This window comes from Ictidomys tridecemlineatus, chromosome 11 (assembly GCF_052094955.1).
Source record: "Ictidomys tridecemlineatus isolate mIctTri1 chromosome 11, mIctTri1.hap1, whole genome shotgun sequence".
Classification (NCBI taxonomy): domain Eukaryota; kingdom Metazoa; phylum Chordata; class Mammalia; order Rodentia; family Sciuridae; genus Ictidomys; species Ictidomys tridecemlineatus.
Window position 1 is genome coordinate 78,160,272 of NC_135487.1, and position 12,633 is coordinate 78,172,904.

General features: G+C 40.7%; 2 protein-coding genes across 13 annotated transcripts in view; one reads left to right on the forward strand and one right to left on the reverse strand.

Moving 5' to 3' along the window:
* The window catches only part of Tlcd4 (TLC domain containing 4), a 49,121-nt gene that overhangs the window by 576 nt on the left and 35,912 nt on the right, over nt 1-12,633 (forward strand). For 4 of the 12 annotated variants that reach the window (XM_078026784.1, XM_021727997.3, XM_078026787.1 and 1 more), the window contains exon 1: nt 1,270-2,589. The exons of the other annotated variants lie outside the window; for them this stretch is intronic. The gene's annotated coding sequence lies outside the window, so the exon portion shown is untranslated. Of the gene's footprint in view, nt 1-1,269; nt 2,590-12,633 lie in introns of those variants that run through there. 12 annotated transcript variants of the gene reach the window in all.
* LOC144368149 (uncharacterized) lies at nt 6-1,111 on the reverse strand. Its single transcript, XM_078026790.1, has 2 exons — nt 493-1,111; nt 6-398 (listed from the first exon to the last, which is right to left on the reverse strand). Exons 1-2 carry the CDS (start codon nt 727-729, stop codon nt 87-89), a joined length of 549 nt encoding a protein of 182 aa, XP_077882916.1. The 5' UTR covers nt 730-1,111; the 3' UTR covers nt 6-86.

Below are 12,633 nucleotides of genomic sequence, written 5' to 3' on the forward strand. Positions count from 1 at the left end.
TGACGCCGTTTGGACGGGGCTCGGGGACCAGGGCGGGCTCGCCTCGCGCCGCCCGGGCAGGGTCGCCGCGGCTTCCCACAGCCGGCCTAGCGCGGCCGAGGGCTCCCGCGCCCCGAGGCTGGGGGGGCGTCCCGCGCGGGAGGCGGCAGGGCCCCGGGCGGGCTGCTGCAGGTGCGGGGCGGCCGCAGCATCCTCCTCGCCCGCCGGCCCCCGCGCCGCTCCGGGAGCAGATGGAGTCCCGGGCCCACGGCCCCCGCGCCGCCCCGCGTTCCATTTGCGTTTCCCGGCTGCGCGATCTGGGATCCCCTCCCTGTTGGAGGCGTCTCCGGGGTCTGAGCCCAAAGCGGGTGGGTGCAACCTTTGGGTATCCAGGAAAAGCTCATTTTTTTGCTGGAGACCTGCACACAAGCAGGCGCATCAAGTGGGTGACCGTCCCCCCCCCCAGCCTCCCGCAGCCCCCATCTCCTTCCCAAACAAGTAGCTTTTATTTACCCTTGCAGCTCTCAAGTGGGTCCCATTTTTAGCCACCCGAGTGCAGAAGAGTCCAGTGGGAAAGGGACCCAGCTCAGTCAGGGAGAAATTGGTTTCTATTTCCAGCTCTACCACTGAAACCCCTGCCAAGTTTATTAAAACTAAGTGCCTCGGTTTACCCGACCTTGAAATGGGGTTTGTAATGCCGGTTCCCAAACTGTAGGAATCCTCTGTGAAAGCACTTTTGTCTAGGTTCATTTAAGGGTCACTGTGGCTGGTCTGTATTTTCTTAATTATACAATGTTTGAGAGTTAATGTGCACTTTTTTAAAATATAAAATTGTACAATTTAAAGAGTGATCTTTGACAAGTGTTTATATCCAGAGAGCAATTGAGGGGCAAGATGGAAGAGTTTGTGTGGATAGTGGGAATTGAAGTGTGAAGTAGACCAAAAAAGTGTCATTTTAATAAAACCTTTTATGTAGCCACAAATGGGTTTGCGAAGAGTGAACCTTGTATGGGGGTGTTTTAGATGAGATACTGCTATGTAAGCATATGGAGTGGAATATAGCCTTACCTTTGTGTAGCCAATGTAATGAATTGAAGAATTCCAGTTCCCTTTTAAGTATGCTTTATATGAGGTAAATAATCTTTCCCCTTGTTTTTCCTGAATGGATGGAACTAAATTAGAAATGTGAACTCTTGTCATGTTAGAAACTTTGAAAGAATGACTTGAAGAACCATGGATTTTAGTTTGCCACCCCTCTCTTGCACCATATGATGATCCAGAGGATAATTTATTTTGAGGATGCTTTTTTTTCTTATTCCTATCTCTGCAACTCCTTTTGCCACATCGCCTCCTTCCAGAGTTTTGAATCTTTACTGTGTCAAATTGCCTGAGTTTTCTCTGTCTAGGCTGACTGCCTTGAACCCAGCTGCTTAGTCATTATCATCATTTTTCTCTTTCTTTTCCTTCTAAGCCTTCTTTACCCTGGTGGAAAGAATTATAGCTTTTGGCTGCTAAAGCTCTATACTTACTTGGAAGTGTCTAGGTATGGCTGTGGTCGTGGGGCTGAAACGTTTATCGTAAACTCCAGAGAAGCTGAATCCTTGTCGGGGTTTTCTGAATAGAACCCAGGGTACAAATGGAAGAGTTGGCATATTTTTTTCTTCATTTTTCTGAAATCTTCTTTGGAGAGATTAATTTGATTACCAAGGGGAGTCTTGGGAACAGGGTGCTATCTGAAGTCTAACTCAGTCCTTGACTGATTGGGAGCATTCCTGCAAAGGAGTGGGAAAGAGGAAGTATGGGCTTCAGAGGGGATGGAAGGCCCTCTACAGCCAGATAACTAAAGTGTAAAGGAGCCCTGGATTCCTGATTGGGAGTGGGAGAGGGCCAGGTGTCAAAAAGGATATAGTACAGTTTTGAGGCAAATTCTAGAGTGAACCTAAGGTGTGATGGGCCCTTCTGTCCCTTTCTCTTAGAGAGTGTTTTTTGTCCCTCAGTATCAAATGCACCTATTCTACAGTTATCAGATCTGTTCACTCTCTTCCCTCCATGCTCTGAATGAGGTCTGGTGTCTATGTCCTCCTTTCAAAGCTGGCTTTCCCTTTAATAGAGGAAACCAATCAGTTTAAGTTGCAAGAAACCCTCAAAGTCTCCATTTACCCTTCCTTCCAGATTAATATCCCATATTTTACAGATTAAGAATTAATTTAGGCTTTAGTATCTCTTGGAAGGTTAAGAAGTGGGATACTTAGTTTGGCTGAGAAAAGTAAGCTGAATAGTCTATACTAAGATATAGAAAACTAGTTTTTCTTGAGAAAGATAATGAGTTAATTGTCTTGGTGAGAACTGTGGGCACTTGGACAAGGGAGGGCAGGCGTAGGGGTGGAGTTGTGCTAGACAGCTTGTACCCTTGTCCTTGAGAGAGGAAAAGATCCCACTAAGCTGGTATAGTCACCTTGTTGTGCTTTTCCTCCTTCCATTTGTCCTGTGAGCGGAAGAAGTTAACAATACGGAGGTGGAAGTAACCATCTGTTCACAGAAAGGGAAACAGACTTTAACTGAACAGTAGGGATGACTATGTTCACCTGGCATCGGTAACAGGCACTGGAGGTATGTATTACACCAGAGAATGCATCATGACAGGAAAAATGAGGCTAATTTTGTAAGAAAGCCTGAGGTTATTTCAAGAGTGACTTTGGTGGTACTTTTTCTTGTGGGGATGAAAGGTAGCACACAAAGAAATGAAGTCCTACTGCTCTGAGGCCTGCTATTCCTGGTGAGACAGTTGGATGTGCTACAAGAAGATCCCAGACCTGAGGAAGCAGGATAAGGCAGAAATAGCATAAGATGTTTCTTTGCTCAGAATGCTAGACTGTTCAGGGAGAAGGCAGTCCTGTTGGATACAAGAGAAGGAGCTTGTGAAATCTGTGTAAAAGGCCAAGGTTTTTGAAAATAGCCAATGAAGATAGCTGGAAGTCTTCTCAGAGCTTGATATCCTGCATGGGGGCAAAGAGATGCTTAACAATGGGACCAATGTCAAGCGGGGGGCAGATTTGACGAAATGACAAAGGCTTATCTAAAGCAGTTTTTGAAACATTTCTGGATGATAACAGTACAAAATACATTTTTATTTTGAGACCCAGAACATAATTAAGTATATGTGTTCAAAACAAGTTTCTATTTCTATTCTATTACTGTTTCTGTTCTGAGGTATACAGTTGATAGAGAGCTCAGTGTCTCCCTTCATCTTTCCTTCCAGATTAATATCCCTTATCTTACATTTTAAGAATTCATTTAGGCTTGATCCCGGTTGGTGGGACAGAAGAGCGCACCTGATGCCTGAGAGGTATAGGATGCATATAACTGAATAGCAGCTGGATGGGGTAGATGCAAAAATGGGGACTTCCCACCAGTTTTGTATACTTCAAAGCAAAACAGTTTTGATGGAAGAGGAAGAAGTGAACTCAGGTTTGAAAACAGATTTCACAAGAGCAATAGACTTTTATCTGCTGGCTAAGTGAGAAGACAAATGGATCCTGAACAAATTGGCTGATGGATTTAGGTCATGTCCACTTTCGTAGGCTGGGTAGGGAGCATGGGCTTGTAATGCAAAGTGTCATGATAAGTGGGAGGCTCACACCTCCCCTTCCAGCTTTGAGAAGTTTGAGCAGAAAAAGTGGATAGAACGTGTTGTTTCTAAACCCCACTTGCTGATCAAACATGTTAGGAAGTTGGCTGCTTGCCTCACTGAGAATTGGAAAAGGATCCTCATTCCTTTTTTTTTTTTTTTTTAAGGGTTAGGCTATCGAGACTTCCTTAGAAGTCTGTTTCATGATCTATAACTAAGCTCAAGCTTCTGCCTCAACCAGCATCTGGGAGCTAATTAATCAAGGGCAGAGCCTATCTGCAGGCTTTTGATTTCCTTTTCATAACAATTAATATCTGACTGCAGCACTAATACTCCCACCAGCAAGTAAACAAGGTCTGCAGAAAAAGTACACTGGTATCAGAGTTCACCCAGCATGTTGCTTGGTTACTGCTTGCTTTTTATCATTGACATTACACTTAGTTGAATCTTCCCTTTGACCTATCTTGCTCCCTTGTCTGCTTTTCTTACCTTAGTTGATAATTTTTTTTTTTTCAGTGTTTGTCATCCTTTGTCCTAAATGCTTTCTCTTATCTTCTTTCACCCTTCTTTCTTCATCTTCCCAAATGCTGTCTAGGCATTTATTCATTGCTTTCTACCCTGGCTTCTCTAATCTTATCTCTGACCTCCCAGACTTACGGTGTCCACCTGACTATTCCCATGGAGCCTGATTTTGGATCCTGAAGCTTAGAATAAGTTTATGTATTGGTTTTAATTTAACTTTAAATTTTTAGACATGGAGATACTACCTTGGTCAAGTTAATTTACTTGTTTCCAAATAGACTTAAAAATCCATTAAAAAGGACATTTTGGGGCTGGATGTATAGCTCAGTGTTACAGCACTTGCCTAGCATGTTAGTGCAAGGTTGTAGGTTCAATTTCTAGTGCCATACAAACACATAAAAGTATATTTGAAAGATAAGGAAAATTTCTCCCTACTTGATATGTATTTATTTAGTGGGATTGGGAGGAAGAAGTACATTTTATTTGAGGAAAATGCTTAAAGAAATTTAAATGCCCCCTTTACAGAGTGTTATATGACATGATTCTTAAAACTAATCTTGCTTGATGGACATGTTTGCTCTAATACATGTAAAAATATCGAGACAATTAGGAATTAACTTAAATGTTTCATAATTTGTTACATACTATTTTAAGGCCTTATAAAGACTACAGTTTTTTTCATATTAAGGTTCCTTGCCTTTTCATATTTTTAGAACCCGGTTAGTGCTACCAGACAGATTTCTTACATGTTTTGTGGGGAAATGGAAGAATCAGGGCAATGTAAAGGCTGAAGCGTAGGTGGTCAAGGGGGCAGGCCTGACATCAGAGCCAAGGCTCATATTTGACAACTTCAGCATCATCTCTCTGAACCAATCCTTAACACATGCAGTTGGAGGATTTGAGAATGATTTATAGCTTAAAATCATAAATGTTTTCTCTAGTGCTTTTTAATCACAAAAGTGAAACTAGCTTATTATGAAAAATATTAACAATCAGTACTCAGGAGAGTAAATGGAATTTCCCCTTTCCCCCTCCCGCATTCCCACTTACCCTGATTTCACTCCCAAACACTGTCAGTTACCAATTTTGAGCTATAGGCCTGTAGACCTTTTTCTCTACAAAATCATGCCCAGAGTTATTTATTTATGAACAGCTGATCATTTTGCAGTCTGCCTTCATATCATCTTGTTAATTTAAATGTCTGTATGTGTGATGGTACAGCTGTATCCATATGTTTAACCATTTCCCTGTGGTTGAGCCTTAAGGCTACTGCTCTTAATGCTACAGTAAACACCTATACATACCTCTTTTCACATTTGTGTGAATTGTGTTGAAGACAGAAGATCAATTCATTGATATAGTGCTTATTTTATAATTCAGGCAACAAAGTGCTATCAAAACTTATATAATCTGCTGCTTAACTTCCAAGTATCATTCAGAAGGAAAGCACAGTAGTAGGTGCTATGGGAATTTCAAAGTGGGGCAATGTCTGGCCCTTGCTTACAAGAGCTCACTATTTAGTAGGGGTAATAACATGCACCTTGACTCTTATCTTTAGTTTTATTTTTACCCCATGCTTGTTCTGAAAGGGATTTGGACTGGCTTACAAAGATGAACACACACTCTGAAAAGATGAAGTAAATTTAGTATAAAAGAAGAAATAGGGATGAAAGGCTAAGTGAGGCCTGATTGTATACCTTGAGGTCCTATTTTATAGTTTGAGGCCCTCTCCTCTTGCTATATGTTCTAGCACATAAATTTTTTAGCAGCCAAAGAAAAGAGACAAGTAATCCAGAACCAGCTTCTAGATATCCAGAAAGAAAACCAGATTGGAAAAGCCCATGTATTCCTGATTCTAAAAGTTGAGAAAATTTCACCTTTTCGTTTTTGTAAAAAAAACAAAACAAAACAAAAAAAAAAAACACCTGCCTTTTCAATGACTAACATTCTCAACAGCATTCCCAGGATCATACAGTAAACCTAGAGACTTGGTTTTATGATGCCATTTCATATCATGTTCCTCAGTGCTAGCCAGGGGTGTCATGCCTCGGTGCAGCTCAGTGAAAGGTCAGTAGGATGAGGTGTAAGTTCATGGCTTTAACCCAGAATTAGGTTTTAGAGGACCTAAAGGGACACATGAGCCATATAAACAGAAATGTGATACTGTTCTCTGGCAGTTTTTCCACAATGTAGCACAGAATACACAACTGATTTGCCCAAAGATATTGGCTAAAATTTATGAAGCTAGAAACGAGGTTGCTCTAGATGGTCTTAATATATTAGAATTATTACAATGGTTAGAAAGACTCAGAGTCGCCACTCTAAGAAGTCTCGAGAGCATCTTCAAGGTTGAAATTGTTGATAGGTTGTGGAGTCTGAGAGTGTCACCCTTTTGTGAAGCTGGGAAAAGTTCACTTCTCAAAGGCACTTGGCTCTGGGCTTCATGCTACATTCACCAAATTCTTGTCTCAGGAGCATTGTTCCAGAACAGTTCTTCATTACTAAGTCTGTGGGTAAACCTTAGTCTTTTTATGCTTTTTGACCATGCTTGAATTTAAACGTGAGGGTTGTATTTAAACGTGTAAAACTTAAGGCTGCCTGAAGTCTGTGAAAGGATAAAACCACATCTGATTTGCATTACTCATCTCACTAGCCTTGAAGTGTTTCAAAGAATCCACGTCATTCTGATTAGATTTTTTTACTGCCGGACAGTATTCACCAGATACTGAATTGAGTTGGTAAATATTATACTTATTGGGCAATAGTATAGTTGGAACCAGGATCTGGTGATGACAGTCTTATAGGAAGCAGTTAGAAGAGAATACATTCTCAAAGTGCTTTGGGTAAAGTTTTAAGTGGCCCTTCACTAAAACAATAGAAAACCACCTAGAGAATTTATGAAGTCCTTGGACACCCAGTCAGATCAAAGGTGTAGATAAGCTGCAGGGTCCTTGGGTAAAGGGAAAATAAAAGAGGGAAATTAATTTATTGCTTCAGATGTGAAATGTCATATTCTTCTATAATTTGGTGCACCAGAGAAATTGGTGTGACATTTCTTGGTTAGGAAAGAACTGGTAGTATGGAGCACTGTTCTTAATATTGAGTGGTGTTTCCATCTATTGCCAAATAACCACCCCAAACGCTGGGGGCTTAAAACAACACTTTCTTATCATTTGGGGGTTGACTATGCAGTTACTCTTCTGACTACAGGCTCACCAAGTGCATGCATTCAGCTGCAGGTCCAGCAGGGCTGGCAGGTCCAAAATGGCTTGCTAGCCTGGCTGGTATTGTGTTGCCTGTCAGCCTGGCAGCCTCAGTCTCCTCCTCATGGCCTCTCTTCCTCCAATAGACTAGACTGGTTTTCTTGGATCACTATGGAGGGAAACATTCCAGAACAGAAAAAGACAGACAATGAAAGGTCTCATAAGGCCCACCTGGGTTCTCATGTCCTCTTTTCTGCTGTGTTTGTCAGCAGATTGGCTAGACCAGCCCAGATTCATAGAGGTGAAGTGGCAGTGTCACTTTGCAAAGAAATTGATGGCTATTAAATGATTTACCATAGTGGCTACATATGCCAGACATGTAGGTGCACCAAAGGCATTATCTCAGTTAAGCCACACACTCATCTTGCAGGGTAGGCATTCTTATCCCTGTTGTAGAGAACGTGGAGATCAGTCACAGTCTTCCTTTCCAGAGCTACTGATAAGTATTCATTCCAGGTCTCTCTAGCTGAATGGAATTCATCTTGAGAACCCAACAAGTGGCAGAAATTTGCTAAATTGTTCTTCTAACCCCTCTAACCCTTTGGAAACTAATATTTCCTGGGGGAAGCATGTATAAAGAGAGGGAAAACAGAAAGTAGGAGGCAAAGCCCTATCTTTGCCATTTTGCTAAGGATGTTCTAAGTGGGTAATCAGATTGTTGATTGGAGGTGAGAAAAACCTTCCTGTATCCTTAGGTTCTGACTTCCTAGATACTTTGGTAGATGTCCCAATGATCCTTTTAAAAAAAAAAAAAAGGCAAAATATACTTGGGAAAAATCGTACTTTGTCCAGATTTTCCTTGATTTTACAGTGTTGGTTGGCAGAAAGCCAAGGGGTACTCTAAGCCAAGAGGCTCCTTCTGTGATCCCTCCAGGAAGGGAAGAGCACTGATATGGAAATAAGTACTTTAGAAGCCTGTAAGAAATGGTTGGCTGCAGACTTTCTTACTTCTTCCTGAGAGACCCCTCAGGTGATTCAGTGCCACCTGGTCCCTCCTTTAGGGTCAGGCCCCTTACAGCACAAATTCCTTCTAAGGCCTGAATCTAGTGTTGCATTTGAAATGTTAGTTTTTTGTAAAAAAAAAAAAAAAAAAAAGTCCTCAAAATTGTATCAGCGTCAAAACCCTTCCTTTTTATTTGTGCCAGCTACTGTATTAGTGACCTTCCAATTACTGAAGTCTCCTGGCCTAAGAGGCTCTTGTTTATCCAAAATCCAGTGATTGTAATTGGTTCTTGGGGGTTTAAAAGACAAAGCCTTCTTTATGAAAGTTTTAAGTCGAGTGAGATGAGAGGAAGCAACATTTATTGCATAAATCACACATGCCATCTATACTCTGAGCCTTCAGGGCCTAGAAAATAAACTCCTGAATTTCCTAAGGATAGAATTCTTGAGAGCTAGGAGCTGAGAAGCAGAGGAGCAGTAGGGTGAACTGGGGAGGCGTTTCCCCTTTGCTGGCTTCCTGTAGCCACACTGCTTGGTAGGCATTATTGCAAACAAACTCCACATCAAGAAATTAAGTGCAAAACCAAAGTTTAAATATGACAAAGATAAAAAACTGACACAAAATACATTAATTATACTAGATTGTTTTTCTTTAAGTTAAAAGCTAGAACATATACAAAGTTTAAATTTAATGTAGGAAAATGAGAACAAAAGTTTTGCTATAATCCCAGTTAAAAAATATCTCTAATAGAAGGGAAAACTGATCAGGTATTATGGGTAATCAGGGGGAAAAGTTATTTCTTGAGGGAGCAGGGATTCCCGGGGAGGGGCTAAGGAGATGGGTTAACCCCCACTCTCTTGCTGTGTCAAAATCTTTTGGTAAGGATGCTGGGCTCTTTGAGAAAAATCTGTATCAAGGAACCTCACCCTCTCATCCCAGCTCAAAACAAACTGTGAAAGGGAAGACTACAGAATCTCCTTGATTGGTACAAATAAGGAGACAAGACAGAGAAAGTGTGTGTGTGTGGTAGAAGTCTCAGATATGGAAATTTGAAAAACATTGAATTAGAGGGATTGGAGGAAGAATCCTAGAAGGCATTTAATCTAAGATGTAAAGAATAGGATTGTTACAGATAAAAGGAGATCTTAAAAGAGATTTGTAGCAGAGATAGGAAGTAACTCAAATGTTCTCTGAGCTAAGGGAGCAAGGTGGGGCCACTCTTACTTTTGTATAAGGGTACTCTCTTGTTGGGGGTGGTGACTCATAGAACACAGTTTAGGAGACAGGGTTTAGGCCCTTTTCTATTCTAACATCCTGTACTTGTAATTATTTCATAGAATTATGTGATAACAAAAACCAGATAGACATGTATAAATATTTTACCTTAAATATTTTATTCTTTGTTATCATCAAAACAACTTCTAATCCAAATATGTTGTTTCAGGGAAGTGTCAATAGCCAGACTTTGTAGCAGAAAGGATTGAACAGTTTCTCTTTAGCTTGAGTTCTGTTACATGTTATTGTAGGACAAAAGGTTGAAGGACAAGGAAATAGAGAATAAAAATATAAAGGATATCCTTATTCAAAGTTTAGTGTTGTATTTGGAAGGGAGGAACCATAGAGAGTTATTAGTTCTGTAGTTTTGAGCATTTCCTTGTCAAACCTTAAGGAAGATCATGTATTTCAGAAAGGGAGTGTAACTTAGAGTTATGGGGAGGTGGGTGTAGTTTCCTTGATACAGATTTTCTAAAGAGCCCAGAGTCCTTACCAAAAGATTGTGACACAGCAAGGGGGTAGGGGTTAACCTATCTCTTAAGCCCCTCCCTGGGCTCCTTGGCTTTACCTGGTTGTCTTCATTTTCTTCCCATTTGCTTTAGTTAAAAAATCAATACCTTCGGGACTGGGGAACTGGGAGTATAGCTCAGAAGTAGAGCACTTGTGAAACGTGTGTGAGGCCCTGGGACTGTTCCGCAGTGCAGGTGAACACATGTGTCCATGCACACACACAAGCAAATGTTTACAAAGTAGTACCATGAATATAGGATTTGTAGAAGTTGGGTAGATGGCTTTATGTAGCTTGCTTTCTATAGATTTTCACACTAATGCTAATGTTCTTGAACTTGGTCCCCAGAAAAGAAAAGTGGGGAATGTTTTATGCACATAATGCTCCTTTTTTTTTTCACATAACTGTCAATGCATAATGAAAAAACAACAAAGCTGTCACTGCAGTTAATTGAGAAGTTATACACTTGCTTAGATGCTTATCAATTTTCTCAAGAATGAAAAGTTAAAAGTGAGTATTGTGATAGTTATTATTTACTAAGGAATTTTAATACTTCTGATCAGTTATTGTCACTAGCATTTAGAGAGCTTTGCAATGTACTACCTATGTGAAAATTTAAACAAAAACCAGAATAGGTGAGGGGTATAGGTGATAGGGTGGTTGTTGTGATAGGTGGCTTGGTAAATGGCTGATGTTTTGAGTTATGTGTTCATATAAAAATCTTGTTTGTAGGCAGAAACTTTTAAATGCTAGAATGTTATGGCTACTGACAGTGGTAAATAATGCCATAAGTATTTCTATAGTTGATAAGTATTTGAAAAAAACGGCAGATTATTATAGATACACACACATGAAACTTGAATATGTATCATGTGTTATAGGGAGTTTGAAATGGGCAAATATTGGGGCTGGGGATGTGGCTCAAGCGGTAGCGCGCTCGCCTGGCATGCGTGCGACCCGGGTTCGATCCTCAGCACCACATACCAACAAAGATGTTGTGTCCGCCGAGAACTAAAAAATAAATATTAAAAATTCTCTCTCTCTCTCTCTCCTCTCTCACTCTCTCTTTAAAAAAAAAAAAGAAATGGGCAAATATCATATTCAATAGTTGTTTATAACATTAGATTTTCTTTTGGAGGGCTTTGGAGGTGAAAATCTTTGAATAATATACTTTGAATAATATAAATCTTTGAACAATATACTTTTATGCTGTTAGTAGTAGGGTTGATAATTCTGATTATACTGCTAAAGTGAAGGACCTGTAATTGATGAGGTACTGACAGAATAGAAAGCACATGTAAGAATATGAATATCTGTCAATATTTAACAGACATTTGTGGAGAACCTTCTGTGTGGCAGTCACTGTGTTTGGTATGGGGATACAATGATGAGGGAAACATGGCCATGTTTTCCACTCTCATGGGACACACATTCCCCTAAGAGAAGGAGACATTGTTCAAGTTCCAGCTGCAAAGAAGAGGAGCAGTGCTGTGAGACAGATAATGGGGAAATTGACCTGTTGACAGAGTTTGTAGAAGCCTTCCTGAGAAAGTGAGGATTGACCTGAGGGCAGAAGAGCATGGGAGTTAACTTGGGAGTGGAGAGGCAGGGATAGGAGTGGAGGAATACAGTGGCAAAGACCTTGTGGAAGGAGGGAACACAGCATTGTTAAGAAACAGAAGAAGGCTACATTGTCTGTAGTGTAGCAAGTTTGGGAAGTGCCAGATGGAGAAGGTGGGGTCCCCATGAGAGTGTTGGAAACCAATGAAGATTTTAAGTTGAGAGTAAGAAGGAAGTGACATGATTGGAGACAGCTTTTGGGGAAAAAAAATAAGATTTCCCTGAAGTCCTCCACTCTTCTTCACACTAAGGAGGCCAGTTTGGAGGTAATCCAGAAAAGTGATGTAGTAACTTGAGAAAAATGGATCTTTTTGAAAATTATTTAAGAAGTAAAATCCATAGGACTTGATGGCAGATTTAATGTTGTGGCTGAGTAGGAAAGTACAGAAAGGGAGTTATTAGGGGATGAGAGTGGAGTGGGTTGAAGAGTGAGATGAAATATCACAGAGTATGGCCAAATCTTCCCAGAACTTTGTAAAGGAGTCAGGATAGCGAGAGCAAGAATGAGAGAGAGAGACAGAGAGAGAGAGAGAGAGAGAAAGAGCGAGCGCGAGCGAGCTGTGGGAAAAGAGATAGGATTGAAAAAGACTGCTATTAATTTTTTTTTTCTTCTGGTGACTTGAGCCTGCTTAAAAGCTAATAGAGCCAGTTTAGGAGGAGAATAGACAGCAAAAGATTCGCAAGAAAGCCGGTAAGGGTGAATCTAAAATGCAGATATTGGGGAGGCTGGCCTCAGACAGGAAGGCAGATGGGTGCAGATGCACATGGTTTGTAGAGTTGGAAGTGGGATATTGAAGTTTTCATACATTGGCTTCATATATGTGTGTATATGTATTTTTTTTTGTGTGTGTGAAGTAGGGTTAGGGTTATATGGCTAAGAAAGGGGAAGGATATT

Bases quoted from the DNA above. Each gene is read 5' to 3' on its own strand.
- LOC144368149 (XM_078026790.1), bottom strand. From the start codon at position 729: ATGAACCTAGACAAAAGTGCTTTCACAGAGGATTCCTACAGTTTGGGA. The intron at 399-492 runs GTAAATAAAAGC...GCTTGTGTGCAG, and splicing joins CCCACTTGAGAGCTGCAAGG to GTCTCCAGCAAAAAAATGAG.